The sequence below is a fragment of the Apus apus genome, chromosome 2, assembly GCF_020740795.1.
Source record: "Apus apus isolate bApuApu2 chromosome 2, bApuApu2.pri.cur, whole genome shotgun sequence".
Taxonomy (NCBI): domain Eukaryota; kingdom Metazoa; phylum Chordata; class Aves; order Apodiformes; family Apodidae; genus Apus; species Apus apus.
Genome location: NC_067283.1, coordinates 109722742 through 109744403, shown reverse-complemented (window position 1 = coordinate 109744403; position 21662 = coordinate 109722742). Strand labels below are relative to the sequence as shown.

The 21662-nt window shown below is 41.6% G+C and overlaps 1 protein-coding gene across 2 annotated transcripts in view; it reads left to right on the top strand.

Annotated features, from left to right (window-relative positions):
• Nucleotides 1-21662, top strand: part of LOC127381925 (BTB/POZ domain-containing protein KCTD1) — a 103897-nt gene that overhangs the window by 68354 nt on the left and 13881 nt on the right. For both annotated transcript variants that reach the window (XM_051612923.1, XM_051612924.1), the window contains exon 2: nucleotides 463-641. In XM_051612923.1, the coding sequence (XP_051468883.1) occupies nucleotides 478-641 (164 nt within the window). In that variant the 5' untranslated portion in view covers nucleotides 463-477. The remainder of the gene's footprint in view (nucleotides 1-462; nucleotides 642-21662) is intronic.

Genomic DNA, 21662 nt, shown 5'->3' with positions numbered 1-21662 from the left:
TATTTCTGTTCTGACTGTACGACAGTGATGGAGGGCTTGGGAAGGAACAGAAAGTCTACCTGGGGTCTTCTTAAAGGAAAATAGTAATTGTTCTTGGTCTTTCTGTCTGCAGCTTTTTCTGTCAGAGACTTTATCAGCTCTTAAATACGAGAATTACTTTTTTTCTTCTTCTTCTTTTTGTATGGATTGTCTGTCACAAGCAGCATTCAGGAAGAACTTGTTTTATTGAACATAATTTCTACTTTGTGGGTTTTAGCACAGCATTTTGCCCCAGTTACTTGAAATGTAACCAATTAAGACTCTTAGAGCTGGATTGATTTCTAAAACTGCCAAATATTTGTCTATGCTTTAATACGATTAAAAATCAGAAGCTGAGACTTTGAGACAGTGCTATTGATTCGAGACTGTGGGTTTCTGAGAAGTTTTTAAGGAGATCATTAACCCAGGTCTATCTCTTCACAGGACAGTCGGCCCAATATGTCAAGACCTCTGATCACTAGATCCCCTGCGTCTCCATTGAACAATCAAGGCATCCCCACTCCAGCACAGCTCACAAAATCCAACGCACCAGTTCACATTGATGTGGGTGGGCACATGTATACCAGCAGCCTGGCCACGCTTACAAAATATCCTGATTCCAGGTAACTTTAAAAAGCTTGTTCTGCATGTCTTTGGCAACTCCTTTTCTTCCATTTCATGCTTGGACATCCTAGGGCTGTCTTAGAATGATAAATTTAGTTCCTTTTGTTTCAAAATTAAATTAGGTTTCTTTGGTTATTGGAGGTTAGAGACTGACTTTGCTTTCCCTGCTCCACTGTGTTTCAGTCAAATGGCACTTCTGCAGATTCCTATGTCTGTGTATGAAACAAAGTCTATGGTAAAAGAGCACTTACTTTCTACCACCTAGAATTCTGGTTTTATGCCAGAGCACCCATTCTGTGGTTTATTACATTTAAAAACTCTAGTAATACCGCATTTAAGTCCAGATGTGGGGGTGTTGGGGTATTTATTATGTTTTTTTTTTCTTTTGGATTAGTAACCACTCTCTACTATCAATGTGTAATCTCGGATGTGTCACTTGAGGTAAAGTTGTATGTAAGAAAATGTAGAATGTCATTAACTGAAAACTTCTTACAGAATCTTAGAACTTTTCAAATTATACGAGTCTTAACTCTCATGTACTTTCTGAGTTAAACTTTTGAGACTATGGTAGCTTCTTGGTATTAAGCAGTTAGAAAACCTGCATGCATGAGCAAGTGGTGTATGTAGCGCAGATGAAATAGAACTGCAGCTTTAGGAAAACAACAGTGGCATTGAACACAGTGTGTGTGGATAGCACATTGTGATGATTGCAGATAAACACTGCAGGGCTATTGTGATCCTAGGAGTCGGTTATCAGTTTGTAGGTGTTTATTGTGTCTGCAGTATTAGTCTATAGTTACCTTCATGGTCTTTCCACTCAGGGAGTTTTGGAGTTTGTTGATCCCGCAACTCTGACTTGCCTTTCTAAAGGGTACAAGGCATGATTCATGGGATTTGATTTTGTTCTAAGCACGATTTTCACTGCTACTACAGCCTCTGTGTAGTTTTAGGTGGGACTGGAGCAGTGCTTCTGACTGGAGCTGACAGGCCTAGAGAAAGAGAAAGTAAATAAAGGTGTATGAAAGAGAAACCACTGGGCACATGGCCTTTCTTATGACAACCTCCGTAAGGAAGACCAGGGGAATATCAGAAGGCATGTCAAAGCGCAGGCCTGCCAGGAGAGATTGAAGCAATGTCTGGAAAAACTTGAACTATTCTTCAAAAACCAAATCTGTCATTTTGGGGAACTTTTTTATGACCTGCTTGTGTTCAGCTACTAGGAGTTGTGATTACTTAGGTTTTTTTCAGTGGTTGGAATAGTGGTGGTGTCTAAAACTACTGTTGTGCTGTATGAGAGGCTGCTGCTATTAATACATGCAGCTTCTGTGTCCGTGCCAGATTCACTGGGACAGCATATTGCTTTAAGTGAAGAAATACTAAAATGTCTTTCATAAGTGTGTATTGTGGCAGTGGAATTTAAGCTTAATGCATTCTGTATTCAATTGAGCCATTGTAGCACTTGAAAGTGGAAGCTATGCCTGTAGTATCAAAGCTGGTTTAATAAATTAAACATTTTAAAGCTCTTCAAACATAATTTAAAGAAAACCCAAAGTCTAAGTTATAGTCATTCTGTTTCAAGTCGTTCTGACATGCACTTGTGTTTCAGTTCTGACAGAAAGTGTCTTTTGAACCCCTTGATGAGTGAATATTTCCAGCGTAGCTGTTAGAACCTGGAATTCCCAGCCACTTCCAGAACTTGAGAGTTTGGTTGTGTGTTGTTTTTTTTTTAACATTAGCAGCTTCAAAAGAGCAATTATTAAGCTTGTTTGGATGTCAAGACAGTGGCATGAAGCAGTAAGCTGGCAATCATTATATAGTTGTTAGGGTTTTTGTCTGTGAAATTTTACCTTATCTTTTTTTCTTCAGTGAGGGGGGGATGTGTGTATATAGCTCTCTATAGATATGGATATGGTGAGTGCTGGTTACAAATTATCCAGTAATATTTTGACATTAATACATATTGTTCCTTGAAGCCTGACCTGGTCAGTCTATATCTACAGTCTTTGTTAGTGTTAACCAATCCAAGGCTTTGGTCAACATTACTTGTATGTTTTTCTACTGGTATCACATGTGTGAAGGAGATCAAAACTAAGGCAAGGCCTCACAGATGTCTTTGGGCCAGTTGAAGCCTCCTGAGGCTTATTGTCATATGAAGTATTGTCTGTGAAAAATAAGGTCTTGATTATCTTGCCTGAAAGAGCAGTGCTCCAGGGATGAGTCAAAGCATAGGTTGCAGGCTCCAGCATCTAACAGGTTGAGACATGAAAGTCATTAGGCTTCTGACTCGTATTACATGCAGTCTAAGGGCCAGAAGCCTAAAATGAACCTTTCATCTGTGGGCCAGGTACCAGAGTCATCTTTCTTTGTGCGATTGAAATGGTGATATCCAAACCAGCAGCTTTGGAGTCACTGTGGCTCGTTGGTGTAAAGGAGACCTATCCTGATAGAGCAGTCTCTGTCTTTGAGAAAGTGTACTCTTCCTTCTCCTTTTAGATCATCCTATCTTGTGCCTCTCTCTTTTCTTATTCTTGGATAGTAGAGTAGGAATCGTAGAATCACGGAATGGTTTGGGTTGGAAGGGACCATAAAGATTATCTAGCTCCAACTCCCCTGCATGCGCAGGGACACCTCCCACTAGACTGGGTTGCTCAAAGCCCCATCCAGTCTCTCCTTGAACACTTTCAGGGAGGGGACATCTACAGTTTCTCTGGGCAACCACAGGAAACAGTACTTTAAAAAAGAGTTTCTTAAATTATATGAGGTGAAGACTTGTAGCTCGCAGGGCTCATTTTCCATAATTCTTTTGTTTAGATCCCCTAAACTGGTTTGTACCTTGATATGTAAAGTGCCTACTGACAGATATCCATTCATTCCTCCAAAGCAACTCAGGTGTGACTATAAAATCATCATTAGTGATACTAGGTCTCTGCCCTTTGCTATGGAAAGACCATTGAGGGCTTCTCTCCGATGTTCTTGTGATTGAAGAACGCAAGGAATTGGAGCCTGTCTGTGTTTTGGCCAAAGGCTGAGATGGTGAAGCAATCCAACAGACAAGCAGCTTATCTAATAGATGGTTTGAATTGAGTAATCCTAGAACTTTAAATTCTGAAGCTGAAATAATGCTAAAAAACTAGCAAACACCAAAATTAATTTAAAACCCAATAGCTTAGAATTCCAAGGAGTCCAGTTATATTCTAGACCAGAGAGAACTTACTGTTTTCACAGGGAAGATCCCATATGGTTATTTTATCTTGTCAATGGGCTTCATGTTCTTCCAAGACACCAGTGAGGCCATGCCTCAGACATGATCTCATGCAGCTGAGTAATACAGTTTGCCAGACTTAGGCTTCAAGAGGAGGCAATCTGAATCAGTATATCTACCAAGACCACCTTAGGTAAGGTCAATTTGCTGAAAGAAATAGTAGGGTTTTTTTAAATGCCTGAGAGGGTGGCAGGTGTCCTTTAGTGTAGCTCTGCCAACCAAAACTGTAGACGTTGATGCATTCACACATATGCAGATTGTTCCTCCTCTTTTGAGGTGTTGACTGATGGTTATTTGTATGTCTATGTGAATGGACCAAACAAATTGTTTCTCTTTTGTGAGGAGGCTTATGTTTTTGAAATGGTTCTGTTTTGAACTAGATCATGCCTTCCTCTTCTCAACAACCTTTGATTTACTTTAAGTCACCGGATCCGAAGGATGATACTTAGCAACACAAAGTGATCTATTAGAGGTTTGGGTGCACTACATTTTTTAATTATTTTGGTTTTTGCAAGTGCAGATTTTTAAAAACGGGTCTGCTTTCTGCTGACCAGATAAAAACACTTGATTTTTTTATTCCAGAGAAGATGGATACAATATGAGGGTCTGCTAAAGGAGCCTTTCTTCCCTGAGAGCTGAGGCACGTGTATGCTGCCCATTGGTCCCTGTGGTCATCAGGGAGCCTGAGGCAAATGCGTTGAATTTTAGGATTTATGAATAGTAGTAGAGAAAGCACAGACCTGTTAGTGCTGATATTTAAACCTGAGCAGCCTACTCTCCTCCTTTCAGTGCATTATCATCTTGCATAGGATTGAACCCTTTGCTTGGAGCTGTCATTCCTACATCTTTTGGTGTTAATCCTGTCTGTATGGTATCTACCAAAAGCTACTGTGCACCAGGCAAAGACAACCTCAACTGACTATATGAACTAAATGGGAAGATGTTTGATCATATGGGCATCAGCTGTCTGGTATCTCTGGTATCAGTAGTATCAGCAGCGTTGTCTATTTCATATGTTCAAAGCATCTGGATTTTTAATTAGTTCTGTCCAAGTCATCTTGTACAAATATTTACATAACTCCATGGCACTGGATTGCCACATCCTGTATTCCTACCATAGCATAGGAAAATATTATTAAAAGCCTTGCATATAGTTCTTTGTAGAACCTTTTGGGGTACCTGTTTGCATTGCTCCATCTCCCATCTTGAGTTACTCCCTGCATATGAAGATGGATTTTTCTTATATGGTATTTCACAATACTTCCAAATTTCTGCCCAGGGCTGTTTCAGGTTTTCATATGAACCAATTCATTTGTGTCCCAGTTCTCTTACCCAATCTTTACTCTCAGCCCTCAGGGAAATTAAATTTCACACACTTGGATCCAGTTAGGACACTGGCATTTTTTGTCTGGTAAGGGGTTTTTTTTTTGCATCAAGAGCACAGAATTATTTAGGAGAATGCCCAGGCTGTCTTTGGCCTTTTTCAACAGTTGGTGAGCAAGACTTACCTTTCATAGGTTATGTAGGTAGACCTCTAAGGATGTGCTATGAATTAGGGAGGTTAACACTGTTTGCTTGTTTCAGAGCTTTGGCAATTTGTTGTCATAGACTGTTCTCAGTTCCAAAGCAAGGCACCAGTGTGGCTCTTCGTTCAAATTTCTGTGCATTACAACACCATGTTGGAGACTTCTGGTTCAGTACATCTGTTGTGGTGAAGGTGTTCTGCACTTTCAGCAGGGGTCCCTCTGTAACACCTCCACAAGAGCAGCTCTGTCACAGGTTTCCTACTCATCTTGGATAGTACCTCTCAAACTGCTTTAAGTGATGCTAATTGTTTAAAGAAATAAACCCAAAGTTTTCTGACTAATGAGCATCAGGGGATTTTTTTTTTTGAGGAAATGCTGAGTGCTGAGTGGGTGCTACTGTGTCTTTGTTTGTCCTCTCCTTATTTGGATTCCTCTTTCTGAAAGGTACATCTCTCATCTATGGAGGTATTTGGTGATCTTCCTAGAGTACCAACATCAAAGGCTGATGAGATGGTAGTTCATAAATCACCGTGACACTGAAGTAGCTAGATGACAGTAGGCTTGCACTTTTTGAGAGCAAACATTAGGTTGTAAGTTGGAAGGAGCAAGTTTCCTTGGGTGTTTTCAATACTGCTATACACTAGCTCTGTCTGCTGTGTTAGCGTGAGTGGTCCAGGTCACAGATCTTTTATTATTTTTTAACATTCCTGGCAAGAGGGGGGTATAGGCAGGAGTAGTTGGCAGAGGCTCCATGTGATCTTTGTTACCTATCCTGGCTTGCTCATCTAGTTATTCACCTTTTATATTTCATCATTTGATTGCTGCATGGTCTTGTGGCAGGGGGCTGGGGAAGGGCTTGGGATAAGAAAATACATTGACTCTCTCACTGACTCTGTCACCCAAGATAGCTGATTTAACTTGGAGCTTTGGTTGCTTCCCACTAAGGTTTAAAAATAAACACAAGTTCTAAAATACTTTGGGATGATGATTGAAAATGTGTTAGGCAGTACAGGTTTTTTTGGTTGGTGTAACCACACGCAGTCTTGAAGGGAAAACAGACACAGCACTGTGACTGGTGGTACACTTTATGCCTATTTCAAGAAATTCTGAGAATTTACACAACTGGTATTGTAAAGATAAATCTTTTGTAGCACACATCTGACAATGAAAAGCTGAAGGGGTTTTTTTCTGGTCCTGGTTGGACCAAGATTCTCTCTCTGTATCTCTACATGTGTATATTGAACTTAGGGTACATATTGACCTCATTTGGCTCAATTAATGATCACCACAGGTGATCATCACCTCACTAGAAGTTAGTATTTTTTTAATCTTAGACCTGTAGTATGTTTAACTTGCCAGATCAGCAAGTCATTGCTGTTGCTTGTGTTTGGTGACTAGGTAAAAGAAATAGCATGATCAGATTAGCAGGTTCTCACATTGTGTGGTCAGTAACTGGTGGTGAGTCATCACTGAAAGGGCCACGGATTTGTTGTGTTCCTGTTCTAAGTGTCAGTAGAAGTGTTTTTGGGTATTATTTGTATGGAGGATAAAAAGCAGTGTTTTGTTCTTGATCATTACTTCTGCACTCAAATGAGTAAAAGGATGGCAAAATGGAGATAGTGGATTGTTAAGAGTACTCTTTGCACCTGTGCAGACCCAGAAAAAGTAGATGTGCAGACTTTTATATTCCAGAGGTTCCTGCCTGCTTAAGTATGGCTGTATGGCTGTAACGGTGTGGATGGAAATATTCAGGGGAATAAATGTCTACATTCAGGAGTGTTACAAAGCTAAAGGCTTCAGCTCCTTATTTCTGAGGCTAGTAGTCCTCTGAAGTAACAAACATGTTTCTTGAGGGGAAAGAGGAAAATCTATATCCATATTGTCAGTATGTCTCATAGATGCCTTTCCCAGTAGACTTGTGTGAGGTTGTATGGGTTGGATCAACCTGTAAGTCAGGGAAAGAGGAGGTTGTCAATAACTAGGTGAAGGGTTTGTGCTCTGAGAAATTCTTTCATTGTAAAGGCTGCTTGATATCAGCTCCATGGATGGAAATTTGTCAGTGAGAAATAGTTTGTTCTTGTAGTGTTTGGATTTTTCTGCCCAGTAGTGTGGCTTAATAAACCAGGCTGTGAAGGCACCGAAGCAGTATTTCTCATTCTAACTGACCAAGAATATACTTGGGGAGGAAAAAGAAGAGCTGAGTCCATGGATCTTGCTGGTTTGATAAGGAAAAGCCCATTAGAAACTGAGGTGGCACTGAAGTATTCTGCTTATCAGTAATTTCTGATAGGGTCCAGGTTTAAACCATAGTCTTTGAGGTTCAGTGATTTGTTTTCTGCTGTACTCGGTCCTTGCACTCAAGAACCTCTGTATGTTAACATGGAGTTCTCATCCTGCACTCACATGAACTGTTTGTACTTCATTGGTGTTTCATAAATCGCAATGTAGCTGCTAAGCAAATTGGCATTTAGTATGTACGTAATTCCAGAAGTAAACATTTAGCTTCCAGTTTTACTGTCAACACGTGGCCACCTCTTGGGTGTGTTTGGAGCTTTAGGATATAGGTTCCATTTCTGGCTTACTTCTTTCTGGTAATGCTCAGCCTTCTGACTGGGTTTCACATGCACAAGTCTGTTTGCCATTTGGGGATGTATTTGCCAAGGTTGCATAGGAAATGGTGAAAACTTGTTACCTGCACTTGTTTTAGTGCAAATAATGCATAAATGCTGTGTTAGCCTGGGGAATGTGACCAGTTCTTGTGACATGAATGTGTCTTCTAACTTAACTGGTTTTAAGTTTATTCAAATCTGGTCATGTCCTAACCAGACAACTGTCATCTCGCAAGCTTTATTTCTCCTTTGTCATTTGTGCTCAGTCTTTCCCTGCGTGTCACTGTCTCTTTGTCTCCTGCACTTCAGTATCTTTCTTCTGTCCCTATTCTGCTTTGAGCATGGACCCTACTAATCATCAGAATTTCCTCATTGCTTTGTCTTACTTTCTTTTTCATCTACACTTTTGTATTTCTGTTGGAAAGAGTCAGAGCTCACAAAGATCACAAGTGATCTTTACCTGATCAGATGAAGGCACATTGTTTGCTTGTCCCTTTCTCCGTACATGTCCCTGGTTTTCTGGCTGTTAGTGGTGAGCTGCCTTTGAGCAGTTAAGCAGCCAACATATTTTATAAATATCTCAGATTATGCTTTCACTCTTAGTGACACCAGTTGAAAGGGTGCTCTGAGATTCATTAATATTAATCTCTTTTGTCGAGTCTTCATTGGTAATCAAAGAAACTATTTCCAGCTGTGATGTGTACAGTAGCTTGCATCTGTAGGACTCTTGCAGCACAGTTGTTTCTCCACCTCATTTGGATCATTTTCTAGGCACTTCCAAGGTCCTTTCAGTAAGGTTCATAGAACTTAGGGGCTCCTGCAACAATTTGAAAGCACTTAAGCTGAGCTTGTATCTGTTTCTTGGGAATGCTTTGTAGGGGCATGCCTTTAGGAAAGCAGTGGGCTCGTGGTCACCTTCCCACCCAGTCCTTCAGCTGTCCAGTGCCATGTTTGTAGACACTTGGACTAGCTCAGGTGCTCAAAGCAATATAGTGCAGTGCTCCACCTGGACTCGTTTATCCTGCTTCTAGCAAAGTCAGCTGTGCTGCGTCTGGTACCCGAGCTAATTACTGGAGAACTATCTTTTCTGTTTCTACACACCATGGCATTTTGCAGAACAGACACTTGGTGAAGGGGAACAGCACTGGCATTTTGCTTTCTGTTTGTAAAGGATTAAAAAAGATGAAAGGAGAGAGTAAGAGAAAGATGCAGGGATTTTGTTTGTAAAATGAGATGGTTGAGCATAGCAGCATTAAATGCAGTGGAGTATACTTCAGTAGTTCATCAATTTATAAAGATTAATTCTACCTTTTAGACCCCACTGGGGTTTTCATGTTAAAATGTGACATGCCTGTCAGTCAAATGGTAGACATAATTGTTCTTTAAGTGACCTATTAAAATCCCATTCCTTTTAATTAAACATTGTATTTGTGTTCTCGTGCAGGCCGTATTTGAATAGTAAAAGTCCTTTTCACATGAGGCACAGTGCAGGTAGAGAACTGTCACAAGCTGTGACACATGCGTGAAACAGGAGGAAGGATTGAAGTCCCAGTGCAGCAACACGTGGCTTGTCTTTGGCTCCCTTTGACACGGAGGGAGATGAAGGGATAGGCATAATCTCCCAGGACCACACCCAAGCCCTTTACATTCCTTGCCCGAGAGGTTGCTTGTAGTTACTTACTGTGGCATAGAAAGTTATAATGCACAACACTTGCCATAAGTGTGTCACTTCAGAGCAAATGATGGATTACGTCCTTCCACACCCCAAAAGTCTTCTTCGTCCTGTGATTAAAAAATAAATGTTGCAATGTTGAATTGGAAATATTTTCTACCATACAATGAATTTGTTTTGTTAGGTTGCCTGGATGTAATTGCAACAATGTCAGAGTATTAAACCCTTGATACAGGGTAATGGTTTCCTGCCACTACACCAGTGCCAAGAACTGCTTTGCTTAGCAGCTCTACTGCTGTTTATCTCCATCAGCACTAGTGACTGGTTTGTTTCTGCAAAATCCTATTTTTTTTTTTCTTCTTTTGTTGGCCATATGCATACTATAAATTACAGTTCTGTGCAAATGCTAACCACAAATCCTAAACAGCAGGAATGCCAGAGAGCAGCTCCGCTGGGAGCTGGTTTTAGGTTCGCCCAAACTTGTCGGCGATCCGAGGGGAAGAAAGCGTTTCAAACCATGAAGGTTTGCCGGGCCCCTCCTACCCATCTGAAAATTGATCCCTTTTAAACAGTTTAGAGGGCCCTCAGGGTCTTACAGCTTACATAAAAAATGAAAGCCCTTCCTGTCTTAGAGCAGCGCAAGCAGTCAATACAAAAGAGAAAAACGATCTTTTAAGTGTATCCCATTGAATCCATTATCTCGAGGGCCCGTGTGTGATGCTTCATCAAAACATCATCATCTCAGTGATACATGGGGGAGAGGGTGAAGTGCCATTCAGGGGATTTCAGAGAAAGTGCTTCAGTACTGTCAGTGCCACAGGACAGGCTAAATATGATGCCAGAGAATGGGAGCTGCAGAAAAACTGATAATGTTCCCCCTTATAACAAATTGATTTTGTATTTTACACGTCTGAAACAAGCAAATCATTCAGAAAAAGTTTTGAATGTTCCTTTTGTAGGGATAAAAGTCCTGATGGGCATCTCTTACAATAATTGCTTTGCTTTTGACCTGAATGCAAACTTTTTTGAGATTTTTTTTAATTACACTGGTAAAGAAAATAAGGGAGGAAAGAAAAATCAGTGTTTGTACCATCAGTGCCTTCAAGCCTTGTGTATGGAGGTTGTGGAAGGGTGGGACTTGCATTGTCATAAACTAAAATTGGTGTTGAATTTCTGGTCCTTGTGAGCAAGTGTGTCAGAACTGTTAGCTTTTAAACACTGAAGTTTTTTTAGATCTCTTGCATGCCTGTGTTAATGATTCATATATTTTTCTTAGACTAGCATGAAAGAGCTTTGTTTTCTGAGTTTGCACTATTTACCTAATATCATAGTGGTGTTTTTTTCATCAGATTATGTGGTTAGGAGCTGATTTTTTGCTGTCAGTGTTTTCTTACTGCAATTAATAAAGATATTGCTCTTTGGTAGATTATATGCAATAAAACAGAGGAAAAATCAGATTTGTTTTCAATATTCAGTAGTATCGATAATTCAGAAGTGCTACCAAAAATACATTTTTTAAGGGCAAAAGGAAGAATGAAGAAGTACTTCAGAATGTAACTGAGTTGTCAGACTGACATCCTTTGGGGTGTCCTCCATTTCCTTTGATTGAAAGGCTTGCTTAAATAAACTGAGTAGTAGGCAGTGGGTGTGTGCTTTTGCACAACGTACACCCAGGTGCTTTGTTGGCCAGTGTGATCCTAAAGGCAGAGTGCTGTCAACATTCCTAAGTGGTTATTACTCAATAACACACACCCTCCAGTGTCTTGGGACTACAAAACACTTTTTACCTAGCCTTCCTACATGAATAATGAAGCACTTCAAATATTCATCCAATTATAGGCAGCCTCTCTCTTGACTAAGAGTTGCCAAATGCAATTGGACATACTTCTGACATAGAATTTCGGGCTGTATCTATGTTGGAAGGGTTTAGTCATAATTCTTGACTTCTGGGGAGAGATTAGATAACAACGTAGTAGTAACTTCTCCAGCCTCAAAAGCTAATGTTTATTCACTTTTAGTATTAAATTCTAGTTTACTAGCAGTATCATTTAATAGCTTTAGAAAAATGTATATTGTTTTAAAATTTTATACTTGGAGATTGTCACATTAAACTGTTCCTGTTCTGTTAGAAATAATATGATGATCTGCTTGCTCTCCAAGTGCTGTGGATACAGCTGCATAGGACTGAAGTCACCATCAAGCATCTGAAAAGCAGACAAGACACCTGTGTACTTTTCAAACATGTAGACTGTATTTATTTTCCTCTTCTAGTTTGTCAAAACATTTTGCTGCCCATTGTGATTTGCTCCTGACATGCCAGCATCTGATTCTTCTCGTGTCTTTGCTAACATTCTCAAAACAATGTCCTCATCCTTTGCGGAATACAAAGCTTTAATTTTACTTTACTAGCTTCTCCTGGGAGTAAGCTTCCCTGAATGTTAATCTGCCCTCTGGCCTTCCAAAATCTGACGAAGGTGTTGTGCCATACCCCTGCTCACGGCAGTTTCCAGCCCTGCTGCAGTAACAGCGTAGGGAGTCACGTTGGCTCCAGCATGTTGCCGTGGAAGCCTGTGGCAGTGTCCGTCGTTTTGGTGCAGTGGAGATACAACCAGTAGAGAAGTGGTGATAACTATTACCCTAGGAAGGTGTAAGCTGGGGGAATGGTGGGCAGGGAAGATGCCTCAATTCTTGTATTTCCGCCATGGAAGACCTAACTCATGGCAAAGGGAAAGGAGAAAAACTGCTGCTTTTCTGTAGCTAAAGCGTATTTGGAGGCTCCTCTTTTTATCAGGCATTCTCATTTTCCCATTTTCTCGTATTGCTTTCTCATAAAGCTGAGCCTTGGGCCATGCCTTTCACTCTGGCCTTTTCTTGCTTGGTAGCTAACCCAGATAAACTCATCAGCAGAGCTACAATTGCACTTCCCCGCTTCCACTTTGGATGAATGGTGTAGCTCTCCAAAACTGAAAGGATGCTGCTCTCTGGACTACAGAGGTCTGGTTCTAGGTGGGCATTTAATTCCTCACTTCAGAAGTAGAAATAAAAGTCTTACTCAGGTATGTTTCATGCTTCTGTCTTTGGTAGGCTTAACAAAAGGAAGAGTGAAAAGGATGCTATTGGAAGTCACTGCCTGTCTGGTATCCTTACAAGGCACAAAGCACTAGTTTGAAAATAGAAACAGCTGGTATTGCTGCGACTTTCAGTAGTGTTTAGCCTCCACGTGGGTGACTTTATTTCCTATTAAAATGCTAAGTAGCTAAATCAGAGGTGTAAGTCCTTCCTTTTCCTTATTAATGAAGTCCTGAAAGCATGACAAACATGAAGGGCCCTAGGAGCAATGAAGAACATGTAATAGGCTTTTGTACTGTGCAAAAAGCATAAAGCCGGTAGGGCAGTTCTCATTTAAAGAAGAAAAACTAGTCGTGTTGTTCTCCAAACCTGTCCCCAAGCCTGCAAAAGGTCTGCTAGGGTGTTCCAAGCTGTTCCCGATGGGGACAGCTCAGATGCGACTCCTCTGGGAGTGCTTCTTCCAAGGGGCCCTTCCGGTTGTTATGAAGGACTGCAGAAAGGACTCTGTCCCTTGGCCTTGCATGCCCGAATATTTTTCTTTCCAGTGTGCTTCCGCTGGGGAGGGTGAGCGTTGATGAAAGCTTTACCAGCTGGAAATTGCAGAGGCTGCAGACAGAACAAAATAAATGGGGTGAGGTCCCAAAAAAAACAGAGTGAGTGAAATCTAGTCCCAATAAAGGTCACATTTACTGTAGCACATTGCTGACTAAATGTGCATATGAAATGAGGGCACATCCATCATAGCACAGAGAGTTTATTTTCCTCATTGCTGTCCTAATATTATTCTGCCGTAGTAACAAAACACTCGCAGCAGCATGGCAGGGCAGTGAGGGAGAGAGCTGGGAGGGTGAGAGGACAGCCAGGCTCCCTCCTAAGAAGTGATTTTGTACAGTTCAGTCAGCAGGAATGCATTCCTGTCAGCTTTCCCTTCATCAGAGACTGAGGTGAAACCCCTTCTCTGTCTTGTCTAAGTGTCCGATGATAATAAATAATAAGCCAGTGACATGCTCCCAGAATTAGGTGTGGAATTTAATTTTGCTCATGTTTGAAGAATCTAAGGAGCAAACATGTCCTGTCTGACTTGGGTGCTGCAAAGAAGCCTGAGCTGCTACCTGCAACTATGCAGTGGCTGTTTCTATACCCCTCAGTATTGTTTAAGAGAGGATTTTCCATGAAGATCAACCAGCCCTTGAAGTGTAGTGGAGAAATACCCCTTCCTTTTGACAGTCTGTTGCAAGGCTCAAGTCTTAGTCAGCACTGATCCCTGCAAAGCCATTAATAACTGCCTTTGCATTAAGCGTAGATATGGCAGACTCCTTCCTTCCTTCCAGCAGTGTAAATCCCTGAGGCATATCCCTGCCAGAGGTCTTTTGAGATCAAAGCAGGTATGTATGGGCTGGTGGCAATTAAAGGCAGCAAAGATCACTCATGTGCTTGCGCTGCCGCTGCCCGCTGCGGCTGGAGCTCTGCGTGGGCTGCTGGATGCAAGGGTTGGAGTGCAGCTTATGGGCGCAGTAGGGCTTGGGGCAAGGATCTGACAGGGGAAACTGCAAGCGAATCTCAGTCCTCTTGCTGCTTTTCTATTGACTGTAGTTCTGCAATATCAGCGGTAATACAGCAGAGCCCAATCTGACCTCAGGTGCCTTCTCCATCCTGTTAAAACCCATCATGAAGCTGGTTCATGAAGTAGCAGGTTCTGCCTTCTGCTTCACAGCTGGGCGCCTGGGTCCATTTTGCCTCCTCTGATTTATTTTATTGTTATTGTTTTTTTTGTTGTTTTGTTTTTGTTTTTTTTTGGTAAGCATCTTGCAATCTTCTCTTCTGAGGGAAGAAAGGCTGTGCAAAAGTGAATGGTTGAGGACTGCACTGTAGGTTTGTTCCATGGAAGGCTGCTTGGTTAACGCAAGTAAATAAGGACTTTTAATATGTCAGTACATGCGATGGCTGGCAAGAAAACACAGTTTGATCTGGCTTCATAGTCAGACTTCGTTCTTTTTGGTCACTGTCTTTCTACAGACCCCTTCCTTTCATTGTGCTAACTGGCTTCTACCTGCCTCTAAACTCTTAAAAAGTAAGGGTTTTGGGGAATGTAATGCAAAACGATCAGAATCATCCCGTAGCGCCAAACTGTTTGTTGTAATACCAGTAGCTGGAGAGGTGGGGGAGGACAGCTTTGATGAAACAGTGGAACTCTTGATTATTCCAAACTATTTTCATCTTCTGCACCTTTCAGTAATGTGGTTCTGTAGATCTCCTGTAAAGATAGTAGGAAACAATTATATCTATGCCTCCTGGTGTTGCAAGAGAAAAAAAATCAGAAATTTACCAAAACACTTTGATTTCTGCTAGATTAAAATTTTATTAAATCCAGATATAGAGCAAAAAGTATCCCTGTTAAGTAGCTACACAAGCGAAGGGAGTAATGCAAGGTTGTTGTAGGATGTTTTATTTTCAGCCAGCACAGAAAGGAAGAGGACTTCTTGAAACAGTGTTCTGTCCCTGAAAACGCCTGCATTGGAACTTGCGTTATCCTAAAAAACATGTCGTTTTGAAATTAAGGATTTTTCTCACTAAATTGTTGACCTTTTTTTCTTTTTCTTGTTGGTAAGGGAGTCATAGCCTTTTGGCATACACAGCTTTTGGTTGTTTATCAGGTCTTTTGCAGTTCCAGCCATTAAGCAAATGCAAGCTGCAACTGAATCTGTTGATACGAGAATTGTGCAGTGGCACCACTATCTGGGGACAAGGGCAAATGCCATATAGAAGACCTGTAGGCAATGACTTTAAAAAAAAAAAGAGTGAAGTTAAATTTGGTTCTTTTTAGAGAAAGGTTTAAAAATTAAGTGAACGAAATAATGAAAACATAGAAATTCAAGCAGTAGGCTGCTGCGTGGTCAACATCTTTCTGCTAGTTTAAAAGGGTTCCTCAGCTTGGTGGGCTGAGCTGGGCTGCCCTCCATGGGTGTCTGCATCTTGACCATGGGTTGTAACTTGATCCAAAAGCTTTGTTGCTTCAACACCCTGCTAAAATACTTGGGGATGACTGTCTGCATTTAGGAAATAGGGATCCTAACACACCTGTATTATCATATAACTTCCAGTGGCCCTCAACTTTATTTCCTCTGGTAAAGTTGCATCTTGGGAAGAAGCTAAAAAGTCATCTTCTCTGTATGAGGGTGTGTGGAATTGCAGGCTAAAACACTGCTTCAATTAAAAACATGAGAAATTCCTACACATTTTAGAAGCAGTCCAAACTTGCTGCTCACCATTTTATATCACATACATTTGTTATTTTTTTATATTCAATAAAGTCTGGTTTTCTCTTGAAATTAGTATCTGTGCTTAATGCATTGATTTCAGTACAGTCAGTTTCTGGTCATCTTGTGAGTGAGGTGTGTTTGCCTTTATTATGAGTAGCTAGTGCCCATGCATGAAGGTTCCTGCCTGGAATCTTGTGGCTGCTCCAGGAGGGCACGAGTCTGCAGTAGTGTCCTTGAGCCATCACTCAACCCTTTGGCAGTCCCTGAGATACCCTGCAGTGTCTCAAGTGGCACCAGACACCTGTGTTTAGGTAGCTGAATCACAACCTGGCGTTCGTGTATTGAAGGCACTGTGATGTAACATTTAGTTTTGTCATGTGGTATTTTTGAGGATTCTGATGTCTGCAATTATAGTGTCTGTTTTCACATATGTGGATTAATTATTCCTTACGCCTCTGTTTATGGGGCTCTATTGCTTCTGTGCTGCATCTCCGTTCTCTTCCTTTCTTTTCTCTGCCTTCTCCACAGAAATACATCTGACATACTCTTGGGTTTGGTATGGCTGCAGGGATGATTACACCATGACAGCATCTAATTTAATAAACAATAAAGCCGCTGGTTTGTATATGTAAAGTTTGCCAATGGAAATAATGTTATCTGTGTGTTTTTTATCACCCCCACCACCAGCAGAATGTACAGGTGTGGCTTTGGCATTTCTAACCTTTGCATTAAGCATTATTTATTGCTCAGAGCCACTGTCTAAGCTGTTTTAGGTGGACTTTCCTGTCTTCTTAACTGATTTGGTTAATGGTTTGATTTTCCTAGTTACTGAAATGCTTAAATAACTTCAACCTCTACCATGGAACCACTTAAACATGTAAATGTATGGGAATTAGTTATACGGGTATAAACACGTCTCTCTGTGTAGCCACATGTGTGTCTCCACACAAGGAGACACAGCAATGTAATTGTAGTGTATATAAGTTAGGGTTAAAGCAAGAGCGATGTACAGTGCTGTGTTTCTCATACTAAATTCTATGCTCAGAACACCCACATCTTTGTTGCCTCTGTTGTGTCTGCTCTCGTTGCTTTTCTCTATTGCTTTTCTCAAATAATTTATAATCTAAGATGTTAGCCTGGAAGTACCATTTTTGGTGTCTAGGTCTAGAGGAATCTGTGAGCAGGTGAGCTAAGTAATAACGCAAAACACAAATATTTGAGAAGAGTATAATAAATGTGTTATTGTGTAGCCGGCCTTGCAGGTTCACTTGTTGCAATTAAAGTCAGCTTTATAGGAAAGGAAAATTATTAGGGCAGCCAGAGTGACCCTAGTTTGTTGTCCTTATGGTGTATTTGTAGTAATACTATTTCCAATGAGATTGCCTGCTGCTGTGCACAGAGAAATGTGGTGCTTAATTAAGAAACAGGCCATCAGCATCTCCTGTTCCTCCTCAGTTCAACATGTGTCCTTGGGCTGTATTTTCCGCATACTGTTTCAGTCCTGTTCTGAAGACTCATTCTTGCATGCTTTCTTCGCAGCATTCTTTAGCCTAGTACTTTCTTGCTTCACTCAAAGGAGCTCAAAAAAATAAAGCAGGCATGCTTCACGGTAGCGTTGCACAGGGAATCCGACACATGATTTGACAGAGTTTGTTTCTCCAGGGCAGCCCCCATCTACCTTACCTTTCTGCAACTCAACATGAGCTGGCCACATGCCCTTGCAGCCGAGAAAGCCAACCATATCCTGGGCTGCATCAAAAGAAGCATGGCCGACAGGTCAAGGGAGGTGATTCTCTCCATTCTTGTCAGACCCCACCTGCAGTAATGTGTCCAGTTCTGTGGCCCCCAACATACAAAGGACACAGAGCTGCTGGAACAAGTCCAGAGGAGGGCCACAAAGATGATCAGAGAGCTGGAGCACCTCTCCTATAAAGACAAGCTGAGAGAGCTGGGGTTGTTCAGCCTGGAGAAGAGAAGGCTCCAGGGAGATGTTATAACAGCCTTCCAATGCCTGAAGGGGGCTACAGGAAGGCTGAGGAGGGACTTTTTACAAGGGCAGGTAGCAACAGGACAAAGGGGAATGGCTTCGAAACTGGAAGAGGGGAGATTTAGTTTAGACATTACAAAGAAAGTCTGTAGTGTGAGGGTGGTGAAGCACTGGCACAGGTTGCTCAGGGAAGCTGTGGAAGCCCCCTCCAAGGAAGTGTGCAAGGCCAGGTTAGATGGGGCTTTGGGCAACCTGGTCAAGTGTCCCTGACTATGACAGGGAGGTTGGAACTAGATGATCTTTAAGGTCCCCCCCAACCCAAACCATTCTATGATTTTATGAACCCCTTCCTCGTCCATTAGACCTTCTCCTCCAAGAGATGAAACAGGGGTCCCACGGCTAACAGTGTGCTATGTTGTACAACCATGGCTTCTCCCCAGATTGTATGCTGCCTGGATTGAGGGTGATGTGGGCAAACTGTAGGTCACTGAAGACCAAGTCTAATGTGCAGAGAAAAGTTTGGCAGTGACAGTTGCAGGAGCATCTCTAACATTTTACATATTTTAGGCTGTGAAGCTCGTTTTGACTACCTTAGATTGTTCTTTATATGTGTATGTTTTTGCTTTATCTGTTCTTAGAAGGCTTTGAAAAAGCAGGCAAACATCCTTTCCACCTTCCCTGGAAAATTTGTGTTGTGACAGTCCAAGATCAAGTTCAGCGGCAGGGCTGAAACCTGTTGATATGTTTTACAAGCTTCTACTGCAACAAATTTTTGTCCTCTCCATGAACTGTGCTTGAAAATGATGCTATGAACTTTGCTAGTGATTTTTGTCAGTATTCATTAAGGAGCAGCTTTTACTTAGGCTTTCATGTAGAAGTGGCCTCCTTCTCTCTTGAGAAGCAGCCCCCATAGGATCCTCAGTACAGCACACAGAAGCTACTTGTACCATCGCTTGGCTTTATGGGCTGCAATGTAGAAGGAGCTTGTGCAACTCTTGCAGAGGGAAGTGCAAGTGTGTTCTTGTCCTGTCTATGGAAACATGTTGTCCTCTCTCTTAGAGGAAGCAGCAGGTAACAAAACAACATAGACAGGATTTCTGGCTAAGTAGCCAAAGTTGTGAAGATCTTGGATAGCTTAATTGTTACGGTTGTATTGCACTGGTTGTTGTTTACAGGGGCACAGGCTCCAGGCAATAAGTAGTGTGATGCATGGTTCCCAAAGTAACATTCTGGAAAGGGGCAGGATTAGTGATGCCACACCACTTCTTACATAGCACGCTCGTTTTGCTGATAGTTTTGTAAAGGATTTCATGGAGAATCTCAGAGTGTTTCCTAATTTCCAGTGGTACGTACATGGAATGTTGATGCTGAGCCTTCTCCAGGGTACAGAGGAAATACTGAGAGCTAACAGTGGTTTGAATGCAATTCATGAAAGCTGAGGGGCAAACTTGATGTACAAAGGAATACATCAAAGAATTTCTGCCATTCTGAGGTTTTTTTATTGGGTGTTTTGGGGGGATTTTGGTGTTTGTTGTTTTGGTGGGTTTTTTTCGGTGGCCAGTTTTTTTGAAAGGGAAATGGCTCTCGTAGCTTTTTTGAAGGTACTTTTTAACAGTGTTCTCTCTGTGGAGTCTGCGTTTACAGATTTATCGATAGGACTTTGAAGATGAGTTGCTAACATGTCTTTTTAAGAAAAATTGTCAGGCTTAAAGGAGAGTGGGTTGTAGCTAATACATTTTTCCTTTTTACTTAAACATGATCCCAAGACACAAGTTCTACTTTATTACTTTATTGCTGCCTGCGAAAAGGTTCAGTGTTCTGAATATATAGATTATCATGGCCTTTGGGATGTTGTTCCTTCCCTGGTTTAGCTACTTTCTGGCTTTTGGTATCAAACGATAAACACTCTGGTTCTGCTCCTGTCCTCCATTATCTGTACTCACAGCAAACCTGACCATCTTAAACGTGATTAAAATATCATTCAAAAGTTATTAGCTAATTATGACGCAAAGTACTTAATTTGCCATTGCACCCTAATAACTTAAAGGTACTCCTGATAACTTGGTAATAAACGTATCATAAGCAAAAGGACACGGTTGCTGCTAACTTAATAGGCAGCTTCCCTCAAGATAAAACATAAATAACATACCTCAATGAAATTGGATTCCAGCTTAGTAAAATTATCTTGGCAAGCAAAGAGAATATTTGTTAATTTTTCTGTGAAATGTCATAATTGCCAAGAGAAGTTGGTTACAAAAAACAGAGATGGAGAAAGTATTTGCATGAATAATGGATTTAACATTTCATTGGTTTAAATGTTTTTAGGAAAAACACTTTTGATACGCACTGCAAAAGGAAGAAGTTTTTTAAGGACTTATTAGCGAGATACCAAACGCTGTAGGAGATGTGGAGCTTAAAGGTTTTCAGTTTGCTCTTTGGTAGATCCAGTGTGTGGGTGAGCCTGAAAAGAAGAGCAAGGAGAGATAGAATTGTAAAGCATAGAATACTGGTGCTGAGGCTGTGGCTATGGAGCAGAGGGTGTGCAGGTGAGCTGCTGCATGTTGCTGCCCTTTGCCTGATGTCCTGACAAATGGCTGAAGCAAAACAGCTCTCGTGATGTGAGAGGGCTTGCACCAGGTATCTGCAGCCTCTGCCTTTGCTCTGGGTCTGCTAACTTGGCGTGTGGGATAGGTTCACCAGAGCGCTGGCTGTTCGGAGAGGTGTCTCAAGGTCCTAGAGGAAGAGGGAGGCTGTGGTACCACTCTGTAGATAGCAGTTTTGACTGAGGGATGGCAACATTTAAGTTTTGTAGTGATGGGTCTTGTGGTAGCAAAAGGACTTAAGGCAGTGCTTGGTATCTGGAGACAAGCAAAACTGTGAGTGTCAGGGATAGGCAGGATGTCTTGGGGAGTGTCAGCAACCTCAGTGTCTTACAGATGGAGGAACCTCACTGTGCCAAAAATGAGGGGGATTGTGGAGGTGCGGGCCTTGGTTTGGGGTGAGGGAACAGCTGCAGAGCAGAGGACAGACCCCTCTCAGCCACATCTGAAACCTGTAATGTAACCTAGAGGTTCAGGAGGTTTGGCTGCCACAATATTGAAATTGCTTTTAAAACACTTACCTGCCCAGCCTTGTGTGAAAAGACACAGAATTGGGTGCAGCCTGTTCTTGTTATCTGTCTGTATCTCTTTGGTATACCAGAGCAGAGAGAGAAGGTATATGGTAAACAGAAACTCCCTGGCCCATCGTCTGTACTCTGGGGATAGTGCTCTCCTGGCCTCACCCTGGCTGCTGTCATGCAATGTGGGAGATGCTTTCCATCTGCCCACATAGATAGTTTCCTAGCCATGAGTCACCAGCTCTTGACATCCCATCCCAACTATTTATTTCTTTCTCTTCTAAATTGTCAGCGTTTCTACAAGAGCCATTTGGGTCTGGGTGAGTGATAGTCTTGAGTTTGGGAATGGGTGTTTGAACATGCCAGGAGAAGGCTGTGACAGAGCCTGTGTTTTTTGACCACATGCCGTTGGGCATTTAGGCACTCAGCACCCACCATAAGGCTGTATATATGTCAACCAGTATATGACGTACATCAGGGGAGTTTCTGTACTAGCTGTATTTCATAGTGCAATTAT